The sequence below is a fragment of the Gaeumannomyces tritici genome (assembly GCF_000145635.1).
Source record: "Gaeumannomyces tritici R3-111a-1 unplaced genomic scaffold supercont2.2, whole genome shotgun sequence".
NCBI classification, from domain to species: domain Eukaryota; kingdom Fungi; phylum Ascomycota; class Sordariomycetes; order Magnaporthales; family Magnaporthaceae; genus Gaeumannomyces; species Gaeumannomyces tritici.
In genome coordinates this window covers 6,637,872-6,650,452 of record NW_008804546.1, presented here as the reverse complement: position 1 = coordinate 6,650,452, position 12,581 = coordinate 6,637,872, and the positions used below count along the sequence as shown (strand labels likewise).

Sequence of the window (12,581 nt, the reverse complement as noted above, 5' to 3'; positions counted from 1 at the left end):
TGGTTAGCTCGATTTGATTTGCCGGGCTGGCCCCTTTGCCGTAAGGGCCTCGGGTTGGGTTATGTTACACGGGGATCAACCCCCCCTAACAACAGCGGGCCGATTGGGCCAACAAACGGCCTATCAGGAGGCCATGATATGAAAAGGGCCTCCGGTTGGATCGGGTTAAAGAACCACAAGTCCTCCGCAGGTGCCAACCACCCTTGGCGGAGGCACGGCAAGTTTTACCCTTCATAAATACGTACCTTACGACCTTCCTGTAGGCCGCCAGAAAGGCTTATAAGAAGGGGGCCTCCCTTTCGAGGTCCTTCAAGGAGATTTTGATTCCTTAAGCATTTCCTTTAAGGCCTTAAGAAATTATCAATACATTGAGACTCCCTCTTTAAGCCGATCTTTAATCCCTTTGTAACAGGTCAACTTCGGTTGACGGGGTCCTTTGCCGCTTTCTTTGCCCAAGCTTGTCCAGGGCGCTTGGGGGGCCCTCCCACGCACCTAACCTGGCCCCTTTAGCTTCCGGCCCTTTCCCTTCCCGCTACCGTCCTGTCGGCCTAGCCTTCTGCATCTTGGGCTACATGGGGCGGTAATGGTTGGGGTTAAGGCTAAGGCTGCAGGAGGCTAGGGCTTATGGTTAATATCTAAAGGAGAAAGGGATGGTAATCGAATTCGTCGGTTTTTGTGCGTGCGTTCGTCGGGGTACGGTTGGGCCTTCCCAAGGGCCCTCCCGTTACCTCCTCTTTGGCCTAACCTTCTGCATCTTGGGCCTCCGAAGTGGTGCAAGGAGGGGTTGGGAAGGTAGGGTCGGAATCGGATTATGTTACGGGGTTAGGCCGAAGGCCGTACGAGGTAATTACGATAAAGCAAAGGGTCGATTGGGTTTAAAGTTTTATTCAGCGAAGCCCGACGTGCACCAAAACCCTGCTAACACCGCCACTTACCGGACGGAGCGCAGCGAAGGGAGGTAAGCAAGTGGAGGCAGGGTTTTGGTGCGCGGAAGGCGTAGCTATTTTTTAACCGGAAAATTTAACAAAATGCTAACAAAGGTTTTTCCTATTTGAAATATAATTTGTAGCTTAAATGGTTTATAGCCAATTTACGTACGAAAATCCAAATATTTTTGCTTAAAATTGGTTAATTTTAATTTTAAATAATGCGGTAGCGGGCGGGGGCGTAATGGCAGCTTTCCGCAGGAAAAAAGCCCTTCGCAAAAAAAAAGCCTTTTGCAAAAAAAAAGCCTTTTGCAAAAAAAAAAGGGGTTTAAAAGGTTTCCCCCGGAAATTACGCTTTAAAAGTTAAAAATTTAAATAAAAAAATTATAATTGGATTTGTTTATTTAATTAATTAAAGCAATTAATGCAAATTGGTAACGGCAACGTTATTGCAATTAATTTTATCGTTAATTATTGCAAAATTTGGCTTAGTATTTTGGCTTTTAATTAATGCTTTAAGCGGGGCTTATATTTTAAAGCAATTAAATTTATTGCTAAATTTACTTTTTACCGCTCGTTTACCGCTTATTGCTATTTAAAATAATGGGGTTAAAAGCACGTGCTTTCGCTCCGTACTTTATTAAACGCTTACGATTAATGCCGCGCTTTTTTTTACCCCGCTAAAAAAAGTCGATTTTTATTTTGCAATTTTTTTACCGTTGGTAACCGCTTGTACGCTTTTTTTTTAAAATTTTAATAACGTTATTAAATTGCATTAAACCGAATTAATTAATAAAGTATTTAAGCTTTTCCGCGTTAATTAATGCTTTTTTGGCCAGATTGTTAATATGTGCGGGGTGCAAAGGCTGCAAATTGCAAATTGCAATTATAACCGATTTTTCCAATCCTTTTAACCCCTTTCCTTTTCCAACCAAAACGAAACAATGCTATATTTGCAAAAAAGTTAAGCCTTTTGCCAAATTTAAATTTGTTTAGGGTACCAAGCATATTACTAATTGCTTAATATGTTGCTTTTAATAAAGCTTCGTTAAAAAGGCCGGCAGCAATTTCCGAAATGCCGTTAGCAATTTTAACCGTATTTTTTTAAATTTTAAAAAGGCCCGCACAAAGGATTTTGCATTGTTTAACCGAAATGCTCGCTTTTTTATTCAGTAAAAAATTAATAAAAGTAACCAATTTTTTATTCCGGCGGAAAGTTTACCGGTACTTGCTTTCCGGCTGGCACTTACGTCCCGGCCGTTACTTTTTTTGCTAAAGCTTTTAACCGTTCCTTTTTCCCGTAACATAAATTTTAATGCTTTTGCGTTTATATAACGGGCATAAAGCCGTTGTGTTACCATTTAGCGCAAATACCGAATTTACCGTTATGCTGGCAACGAAATTTTACCCACGCAATTATTAAAGCATTTTATAACAAATTTAAACCCTTTTACTTTTTTTCCATTTAACCGTAAAAAGGTTTAACGTATATTCGAAAAACGTTAACGTTAATAAAAACAAAAGCATAAACAATTTGGTAATTTTTATAACGCTTTTTAACTTAAACTTTGCCGTTTTTAATTTGCACTTTTTTTGCAAACAATATTTTTACCTTTTTCGGAATATTTGTTCCGCAATAACGAAAGTTTTTTTTACGATCCTTTTTTTTTACAAACGTTAATTTATAACCTTTTTATAAGCAATTAAACGATTTAATAAAGTAATTATTTTAGCTTTTTTTAAGCTAAACAAAAAAATTAACCCGCATTTTACTTAAAAAATTTTAAATTTTTTTTACAAATAATTTTTAATAATAATGCGTTAATAATTATAAGCTTAAATGGATGCGCAATTTCCGTTAATTCGTAAACGGCGATTTTATTTAAAAAAAAATGCTTTTATTGTTAACGCAAATGGTTTAACTTTAACGTTTGCAATAGCGTTTGCGGTAATTGCCGTTACAAAAACGCCGGTTAACTTGCTAACCTTCCTTTTTTATTTTTTAACGAAAATTATATGCATTTTAAAAATATGCCGCAAAAGTATAAAAATTTTAGCATTTTAATAAAAATCGAAAAGCAAATAATATTTAAAATTTACATTTATATTAACGCTTTTTTTATGCGTAAATAGCAATTAAAGTATTAAAGTTATATTATTTGCTTTTAACGCAATATAAGCGCTTTGTACAATAAATTCCTTTTTTTTTCGGAACGTTAGCGTTGTTATTTTCCGCTTTATCCCTTTTATTAGCGGCTTTTTTGCTAATGGTTTTGCAAACGCTGGTTAAAATCGGGGTTAAAATCGAAGTTAAAGTTAAAAAGGCCGTGCAAATAATGCTAAGCCTTTTGCTTTTATTAACAATAACCATATATTCCGTATTTTTAAAATGGATTTTAAGGTTTAGCGTTACATTATTTAAGTTTAATTTATTTAATTAATGGTTAATTAGCTTGGCTATAAAAATTTGGAAATTAACGAAATTTTTTTAAAGTTTTTGCTTAAAAACGATAACGTGCGGGATTAGCTTATGCACGTTAACGTTAACAAAATTAATTATAAAGCTTTCCAAACAGCAATTTGCGCAAACGCAAAGGGTAAGCGAAAAAACGCTGTTATTCCCAATTTTATAAGCAATTAACGAAATTTCGACCGATTCCGGGCCCAAGTATTCCGCAAAACCGGCGATTTTGCCGCCGTTTTAATGCGCATTGCAAGCTTTTAGCGCTTTTTAAAACGCCCCGTTAAAAATAACGTTTTTTTTTGCCCGCCGTTAAATTTACGCTTATTAACGATTTTAACTATTGCGTTGCTTTAATAAATTTGGCTTTTTTTTATTAATGCTTTACGGAACCGGTAAATATACCTTTTTTTGCTTGCAATAGGTTAATTTTGCAATTTAAATGCAATATGCTTTACATTAGCATAACGGGCGTTTTGCAAACCACGCCCGCTTTCGATACGTTGCTTTTAACATTATAATAAAAGTTTAAATTAATAAAAAAAGCAACTTTTTCGTTAACCGTACTGGCACCCGTTACAAATTCGATAGCGTAAATTAATTAAAAAAAGCTTTTAACGGGGATACCGTTAAAAGTTAAGCTTTGCTTAATTTTATCGTTTGCTTTGTTAATGTTTTAAAAGGTATATTAATATTTTCCCATTTTTTTAGCATGTTTAAAGCAACATTTTTCCTTATCGTTACGTTATTTTCCTTTTATACCACGTTGCGGTTTGGTAAATTTAAATTTTTTTAAAGCGTTTTAGCGTGCACCGGTATTTTTTTACCATTTGCGGGTAAATATTATAAGCCCGCAACCATTAAAAGTATAAACAAGCAGGTACAAAACGGACATTGCCTTTTTTCCTTTTTTTTATCGAAAGATAAAATTAACAATAACAAGTACCCGTCCTTTTTGGAAAGGGGAAAACCGGAAGCTAAATGCTTTATGCTATGCTTTCGGCTATTTTTACCTTTTTATAACGTTTTTAGCGGCCAATTTGCACTGGCACTTTTTAATTAAAGTTATGCTTTGTTATTATAATTAAAAGCGAAGCAATAATGCCGTTAAACAATGGATTGCCCGTAAAAACCTTTAAATTTACCTTTAAATCGTTGCTTACCACTTTTATCGCCGGTTTAAATTTTTTTTCGAAAAGTACTTAATAAAGCGGTTTAAATTTTCGGGTTATTGGTTTTGCTACAAATAGTAAAACCGTAGCAACCTTTACATTTACGGCTTGTTTTGGGTAATTAACGCTTCCAACGTTATTTTAATAAAAGCAAAGGAAAGCAAAAAGCATTTTACAAAGTTTTAAAATATGCACGTTACCGCCAAAAATATAAAGCTTGGCCGTACTTTACCGCTTAACGAAAACAATTTTTTAAAATACGATATCGGCTTTAAACTTAACGATTTGCAGCTTATTTTTAAATCCTTTTCCTGCATTACCAACCGAATTTAACGGCATTAATGCAACGTTACGTATTATATGCGGAAAAAAAAAGTGCTAAAGCGCTAGCCCGTTGCTATTATTAAGGGTTAGCTTTCGGGCTTTATTGCTAAATATTAACTTTTGGCTTTTGTTGCTACAAAAAATTATCGCTTCCATTATTTTCGTACCTTTTACTTTACCGCCCACTTTACCGATACGTTTAATTTTAATTACTTAACATATAACGGTACCCGCTTTAACAATAAACGTATAAATTAATATATACGCGGCGTAATTTTAGCGTAAACGGTTAAAACGGATGCAAATTTTTGCATTTTATTTAAAAATATGCTTAATTATATCGCTAAATACGTTTTTAAAGCGGAAATACAAACGTTTTCTTTTAAAAAAATTATAAAAAGCGTTATTTTTAAAATTTTGCATATTTAGCTTTTGGTATTTTTCGTTGCTAAAATAATAAATAAGCTTGTTGGAACAGTATTTCTGTGCGCGTGCGATCCAGAAAAGAGGCTGTTACGAGGGTTCCGGGATCTTCCAAATCCCGCACGGGCCAACACTATCTGCCTTAAGCAAAGCAAGGAACCACCCTTTGGGGTAATCGTTTTTAAGCATATAACGGGCAATTTTGTGCCTTCCTTTTGGTAAATAAATTCTTTCCTTTTCGTGCACAATAATAAAACTTTTCCTTAAATTATAAAGATTTTTGTTTACTTTTTACAGGAAATTTCCGAACCGTTAACAAAAGTACCAAATTTTTACCAACATTAATTAATGTTGTTCGAAAAGCAATACAAAACGGTTAGGTAAAAAATTTAGCGCTAAATTACCCGTTAAAATTTTTTAATTGAAAGGAAAGTTAGTAAAAGATTTAAAAGCAAAGGAATACCATTTCCCCGTTCGATAGCGTATTTGCTAAACAAATAAATTCCTTTTTTATTTGGCCCGCGCTGCTTAGCAATTAGGTTAAAACCAATTAAAAAAATTTACGAACTTAGGAAAGGGCGTTGTGTAATTCCCAAAATGGATTGGATTTTTAATTTTTAAGCTTTCGCAAATTTTTAAATTAAAAAATTACCCAAAGCGAATTTGCTCGTTTATTTACCAAAAAAACAATTACAAATTTTTTTAACAAAATTTTAACGATTAAATAAGCATTATCGATAAAATGTTTGCAACGCAAAAAGCACTTTCCGATAATAATTTCGATTAAAAAAAACTTATTTTACGGAAAGAATTACAAAATTATTTAAAAATTTGGGCTTTTTTTAAAATTTTATAAACATTTGTAACGAAAAGCTTTTCCAACAAGCAAATTATATTTTAAAAAAAGCATTTTAAGCCGCTTTTAACGATCGAATTTAAACTTGGATTTTTAAGTTTATGCTCGAATACCGTTATTATAGCGGCGAATTTTTTTTTTTCCGCCTTTTTCGAAAATTTTAACAAAAAGGCCCCAAAAGCATTCGTTAAATTTTTAACAAATCGAAAAATTACCGTTTCCAGCAAAGCGAATTTAAAGGGTTCGAAAAAATTGGATTTGTTAATAACCGATATAAATAACGCCCAAAACCTAACGCTTAAAAAAGCAGCAAAACCTTTAACAACAAATTATTAAAATAAAAGCAAAGCGCCGGAAATTGCATTCCCATTTGCAAAAATTTCGGCACGAGCTAAAGCTTGCAACGAAAAAGTTACCGAAAAGCGGTTAATTAAGGATTTTTAAAACGGACGAATACGAAAGTTCGAACGCAACGAGCACGAAACCAAAACCCAATTTTAAAATTAGCTTTATTCCCCGGTACCCCAATAAAAATAGCCATTTCCAAATTACCGTTTTTTAAATTCCTTTAAGCATTAAACCAAAAATTAGCTTTTTACTAAAGAAAAAACTTACCGATTAAACGGAATCCATTTTTATAACTTACTAAATTAAAAAAACCGGCCCCGGATTTTTAAAAAATACTTTATTGCTTAAAATTTGGCAAAAAGCCAAATCCCAATTTTTTAAGCAACTTTTTTAACCCCGATTTCCCGAAAAACCTTTTTAACCTTTGTTTTTTTGCAATACCAACCGGCACCCCAAATAACAAATTAGTACCGCATGCTTTTATTTTTGGAAATGCTTAATGTACCGTTCGATTTAAACTTGTTAAAAGCTTTTTGCAACATGTAAAACAAAGCGCATAAATATTTAAAAAAGCAATATAACATTTTAAACGATAAGGTTTTAATTTTTGCAAATATTTATAAAACGTTTAGCATTTCCTTTTTACAATTACATGCGCTTTTTTTTTTAACTTTTACAAGTTAAACCGAAATTTATTTTATCCAAATTATTAGTAAAAGTTATTTTTTTAAAAATTTTTATTTTAAATTACAAAAGCATTTTAATACGGAAATTAACAAGCAATAATATTATACGGATTGGAATTTAATTACGTTCCAAACCGTTCGTTTAAAAAGCAAAAACGCAAGCAAAAGCAAAATGGAAATGCTTTAAATCCTTTTGGATAAATTTTAAGCTTGTTAGCAAGTATTACGACCAACAACCACCTTCGCCCAGGAAGGAGGGGTGGCACGGCACGGAAACCCCGTAAAGGGTAAAGGGTTACGTAACCACCAGGGATTAATGGATTAGGGGAGCAGGGAAAGTAAGCCACTAATCCAGAGGAAGCTTAAAGAAGCTTACAAAGTTGGCTTCGTAAGCCAACTAATCCACAACCCCAAAAAAATAAGCATTAAGGTATAAAAAGGAAAGGGTTTTTTACTGTCCTAAGTAATTTTTAATTAGGGCTTTGGCATTAGTTAAATTTTAATTAACTTCCAAATAACCTTTGGAGCAAGCATTTAAACCTGCACCCAAATTACCTTATAAATCCTTTTAATTTATTAAATTACGTGCTATTATTCGATATTCCTTTAATGCCTTACCTTAAAAGCAAAAGCTTAATTGTAACATTTTAACTAATTTTATTTAGCACCCAAACCGGTACCAAATAGTAATAATAGCAACCAAAATCGGCAAATCCTTTACAAAAAGGAACGACGAACATTTTAACTACGCAAACAAAACTTACGATATAACAAAAGTAATAAAAGTTAAAGCCGCGTTTATAGCTATAACCGCAAACCTTACCCAATTTAAGCAATAAACTAGCGTTCCGCAAACGGCGGTTCGAATTTACAAATTTTTTACCTTTAATTGGTACAACGGTAAAAAAAGCGCTTTTAAAACTTTTTTAACCAAATGTTAAAGGTATTTCGCTTTTTACCAAATTTAATTTACAATTAAAAAATAAAAGATTGCTTACGTAACCATTCGCTTTAAAAGCAAAATAAAAGAATGGTTCGAGCCCGTATGGGCAAATTTTTTTAAAAGCTATAACAAAAGCAAAAAAAAACCAAAATTATTTTTGCCAATTTCGTTCGGTTCGAAAAAAAAATTATTAACGTATTTGGCTAAATTAATAAATAACGAATTGCTAAAAAGAAAATATTTTAATTTTAATAAAAAAGCGCAACATTAAAATACGTTTCCAATTTTTAACGTTTTATTAATAAATTTAATTGGACCAACCAAACCAAAATGGCCCATTTATATAATAAGCTTCGAAATAACGTAAAAAACAAAATTTTAAAGGTTAACCGATCCAAATTTTTCGCCGAATACGTTATTATTGTGGTTAAAACCAGCGATAAATTGTATAAGCGCCGTTTGGAAAAAAAAGGATAAAAAACCAAGCTTGTAATACAAAGCAACCAATCGCAACAACGGTTTAACCGCAATAAATCCACAGCTTATAGCCGTTATTTTAACCTTATAAATTTTAACGCCGGCGTTATGCATTAAAAACAAAAAAAGCGCAAGTTCCAAAACTTTAAGGATAGCAAATGCTTTTAATATAAACAATTTAAACATATTAAAAAAAATTGCTTTTAAAAAAAGGAATAAAAAAAAATATTTTAAAACGATAAACCCAAAATAGCAATAGCAATTAAAAAAGTAACGATAAAACCAAAAGACAATGGCTATTCCGGCTTTGCGTTTTTTTAAACGGCATGCACCAATAACCATTGCGTTGCTTACCATTCCGATAAAAACGCAATAAAATGGTTTCCTTGCAAGCAATTGGCTATAACCAAACGAAAGGATTTTATAACAATTTGCAATAGCAATCCAGCCGGTTTCAATACCGAAAGCAACCAGGCTTAAATCGGTAAAAACTTTCGGAAAAACCCCGAATTACAAAACGAAATACTTTGGAAATAGTTTTTGCGCGCTACCGAACAAAAAAAATATCGGTTGCTTTTGTTAAAAAGCAAAACTTTAAAAATAAAGCAACTTAATAAAAGTTTAACTTAAAGTTTTGGGCCAAACCCAATTCAATTCCTAACTTTAAACCAAAAAGCAACGAAAAAAAAATAAACCAACCATAAAAAATATTGTAAAAATCCTTTAAAACCCGAACTTTGCCATTTTTAAACCAGTTAAAGCCTAAGTAACAAGCAAAAGCTTTTACGAACGAATAACGTTTAAAAGCAACAAATCCAAAAAAAAAGCAGCAAAAAAAGCTTAAACAATTTCCGCCGGTACGCCAAAAACGCCCGCATATCGCAAAGGTACATACAAACGGCGTACCAAAAACGGTACCAACAAAAATACAAATTAAAACGCAACCAAAGCGTTAACCTGCAAAATTTTTAAACGCAAGCCAAACAATAACTAAAAAAAAAGTACGAATCGGGTTATAACCAATTTGTTATAATTAAAACCGATAGTTTAACGTACGCGTGCGCAGCAATATTGGGTTAAACCAATTACAAAACGTTTCGTTAGGGCAGGCTTGCTATACGAAAGCAAAAAAAAAATTTGCACCCAATACGCTCGAAAACCGTAATCAAACAATTTTAAAAAAGCAAAAAAGCCTAAAGCAAAGCTAAAATCCAACGGCGCTTTTAAAACGTTAACTTACCAAACGAAAACGGCACTTTTTACAAAATTACGTTAGCTAAAAACGATTTTAAACGCCCCATTAATTAGCTTAAAAACAACCATTTAATTACGTACCAAAAGTACACCCGGTTGCAAGCGTATAGCTAAAAATGGGCTAAAAGGTTGCAAAGCAACGTTAAAAAAAAAACCATAATAGCTTTATGCCCAATTACCAAAAGCATTTATAATTATTTTAAGGAAAATGCTTCGTTACGAATTGTGCAATATATTTGGTTTAAAAATTCTAAAATAACTTTTTTTTTATTAATAAACCAACGAACCAATTATTAAGCTTAAATTAATATAGCAATTACCCAAATGGTTTATTACTAAAAAGTACGAAAAATTAGCAATATTTCGAATTAACTTTTAATAACCCATGCTTTACATTGCCAAAATTTTAAAATAGCAAAAATGCAAAAAATTGGAATGCTAAATTTACATTATGCAAAAAGCCAAAGCATGGCAAATAAAATACAAGCTTTTATACATACCGATACGGTATAACAAAAACGTAAAAAGCTTATATAAATTTTTTAGCAACCTTAATAATTTAAAGTACGCGGGGGTACGCAAAAAATGGAAAACAAACCCATCCAAACTTTAAACAAAGCATTTCGAAACAAAAAATTAAAAAATTTATTTATACCAAAGCTACAAAAAGGATAATTATTTGCAATAAAAACTTTAGCAGCAACGATTAGCCCGAACAAGCAATATTTCTATATACGGGTGCGGTAAAACCTTTATTGTTTAAAAACTTTAATTAATTGCGGTACTTAAAGCAATTACGTATCGCTATAAATAATATTACGATACGGTATTTTTATACGCAAAAAAAACAAGCTATACTTTTTTACAACAATAAAAAAAAAGCTAATTAAATATAATAACAAATGGATTAATATTAAAACCAATTACTTTAATTTTCGATACCAAAGCAAAACTTTTTAAATAACGCTAAACGCATTAAAAATACGGAACAAAAATATGGTTTTCGAAATCCCGTAATTACAAAAGCATAATTTAAAAATTAATTGGAAAAAAAACAATTTTTAATAAAAACTTTTACTAGCAATTAAAAAAGCCCAACAATTACGGGCCGCAAATAATGCAAAAACAAAACCAAAAAAAGGTATTCCAACGGGAATAAAGCAAAGTAATAACTTTTAAATTTTATTACAAAAAACCATAATAACGCTTTACAATAAATTTAAATAAAGGTTATAACAATTAGCCAACGTATTTTTGGAATACCATAAATATTGGAAATTGTTCCAAAAAAACCTAGAAACGGTGCTTCCAAAACATAGGCCGTTTAACCATAAAATTAAACTTAAGCCAAACGCGTAATTTAAATACCAAAAGCTATATTAATTTAACCCCAAACAGCAAAAAGGGTTAAAAAAATAGCTATAAAAGGATTTGAAAAAAGGGGTAATTAAACCTTCGATATTTCCAATAAAATACGGAATTTTATTTGTGCCTAAAAAAAACGGAAAAAAACGAATATGTATTAATTATTAACCATTAAACGAAATTACAATAAAAAATCGATATCCTTTGCCTTTTATTAACGAATTGCGCAATAAGCTTGGTAAAGCTAGGTATTTTACGGTTTTAAACCTTTAAAAAGCATATAAATTGTTTCGAATTAAAGAAAGATAAAAATGGATAACAACCTTTTAAATACGGTTTGGCATGTACAAATCGTTAGTTATAACCTTCGAACTTACCAACGCGCTAGTTACCTTTTAGCAAATAATTAACCACGTGCTACAAAAGCACTTTAACATTTTCGTTTTAACGTATTTAAACGATATTTTAATATATTTAAAAACGTTGGAAAAGTATAAGCAATAAATGCATTAAATGTTACAAAAGCTACAAAATGCAAAGCTTTTAGTTAACCCGAACAAATGCGTATGGCACGCCCAGGAAATGGTTTTTTTCGGGTTCGTTATTACGCTAAGGAAGGTTAGGATAAACCCAGCCAAAGTACAAAAAATGGCTAATTAACCAACGCTTACCAACGTACGAAAGGTACGGGCGTTTTTGGGGTTTTTTAATTTTTATCGACGGTTTATGCAAAGGTTTAATAATAACGCTACGTTACTTACAAATTTTACCAAAAACGATACCCAATTCCATTAGGAAATACGAAAACAAATTGTTTTTAAGCAATTTAAAAACGCTATTTTACGGGAATTAATATTGGTTATCCCAAACCTTAACAAACCATTCGAAATCGAAACCAACGCGTTAAATTACGCGATCGGAAAACAATTAAATTAACGGGATAGGAAAAAAAAGCTGCACTTTTGCGCTTTTTTTTTGCAAAAACTTAAAAAACCTAAGTTAAATTATTAAATTTATAATAAAAAGCTTTTTGCTATTATTAAAGCTTTGGAAAAATGGAAGGTATATTTGTATGGAGCAAACCACCAAGTTACGGTATACACTAATTACAAAAATTTGGCACATTTTATTACAAGCCAAAACCTTAACAAGCGTTAAATCCGCTGGAACCAATATTTTTTAAAATTATAATTTTTTAAATTTTGTACCGAAAAGGATCGAAAAACGGAAGGGCAAACGCTTTAAGCAAAAAAAGCAATTACAAAATTGCTATTCCAAAAAAAACCAAAACGCTTTTGGCTTATAAGCCAAAAAAAGCGTTGGTTTTAGCTTAGCAAGCAATGGCT

General features: G+C 31.9%; 6 protein-coding genes across 6 annotated transcripts; 3 read left to right on the top strand and 3 right to left on the bottom strand.

The window, feature by feature from the left end:
* Positions 1–242: 242 nt before the first annotated feature.
* GGTG_04813 (hypothetical protein) lies at positions 243–1,122 on the top strand (the record flags this gene model as incomplete). Its single annotated transcript, XM_009222610.1, has 2 exons — positions 243–958; positions 1,086–1,122. Exons 1-2 carry the CDS (start codon positions 651–653, stop codon positions 1,120–1,122), a joined length of 345 nt encoding a protein of 114 aa, XP_009220874.1. The 5' UTR covers positions 243–650.
* A 382-nt stretch (positions 1,123–1,504) lies between these two features.
* On the bottom strand, positions 1,505–2,287 carry GGTG_04812 (hypothetical protein; the record flags this gene model as incomplete). The annotated part of the gene is made up of 3 exons (XM_009222609.1): positions 1,505–1,606; positions 1,820–1,873; positions 2,177–2,287. 3 exons carry the CDS (start codon positions 2,285–2,287, stop codon positions 1,505–1,507), a joined length of 267 nt encoding a protein of 88 aa, XP_009220873.1.
* A 479-nt stretch (positions 2,288–2,766) lies between these two features.
* On the top strand, positions 2,767–3,121 carry GGTG_04811 (hypothetical protein; the record flags this gene model as incomplete). The annotated part of the gene is made up of 2 exons (XM_009222608.1): positions 2,767–2,968; positions 3,060–3,121. 2 exons carry the CDS (start codon positions 2,767–2,769, stop codon positions 3,119–3,121), a joined length of 264 nt encoding a protein of 87 aa, XP_009220872.1.
* A 1,367-nt stretch (positions 3,122–4,488) lies between these two features.
* Positions 4,489–5,280, top strand: GGTG_04810 (hypothetical protein; the record flags this gene model as incomplete). Its single annotated transcript, XM_009222607.1, has 4 exons — positions 4,489–4,585; positions 4,649–4,676; positions 4,944–4,968; positions 5,164–5,280. 4 exons carry the CDS (start codon positions 4,489–4,491, stop codon positions 5,278–5,280), a joined length of 267 nt encoding a protein of 88 aa, XP_009220871.1.
* Positions 5,281–6,203: 923 nt separating this feature from the next.
* Positions 6,204–7,094, bottom strand: GGTG_04809 (hypothetical protein; the record flags this gene model as incomplete). The annotated part of the gene is made up of 3 exons (XM_009222606.1): positions 6,204–6,478; positions 6,778–6,807; positions 7,016–7,094. 3 exons carry the CDS (start codon positions 7,092–7,094, stop codon positions 6,204–6,206), a joined length of 384 nt encoding a protein of 127 aa, XP_009220870.1.
* A 735-nt stretch (positions 7,095–7,829) lies between these two features.
* Positions 7,830–10,492, bottom strand: GGTG_04808 (hypothetical protein; the record flags this gene model as incomplete). The annotated part of the gene is made up of 10 exons (XM_009222605.1): positions 7,830–7,847; positions 7,961–8,108; positions 8,195–8,262; positions 8,335–8,365; positions 8,461–8,680; positions 8,971–9,016; positions 9,857–9,871; positions 9,952–9,980; positions 10,371–10,398; positions 10,469–10,492. 10 exons carry the CDS (start codon positions 10,490–10,492, stop codon positions 7,830–7,832), a joined length of 627 nt encoding a protein of 208 aa, XP_009220869.1.
* Positions 10,493–12,581: the final 2,089 nt, after the last annotated feature.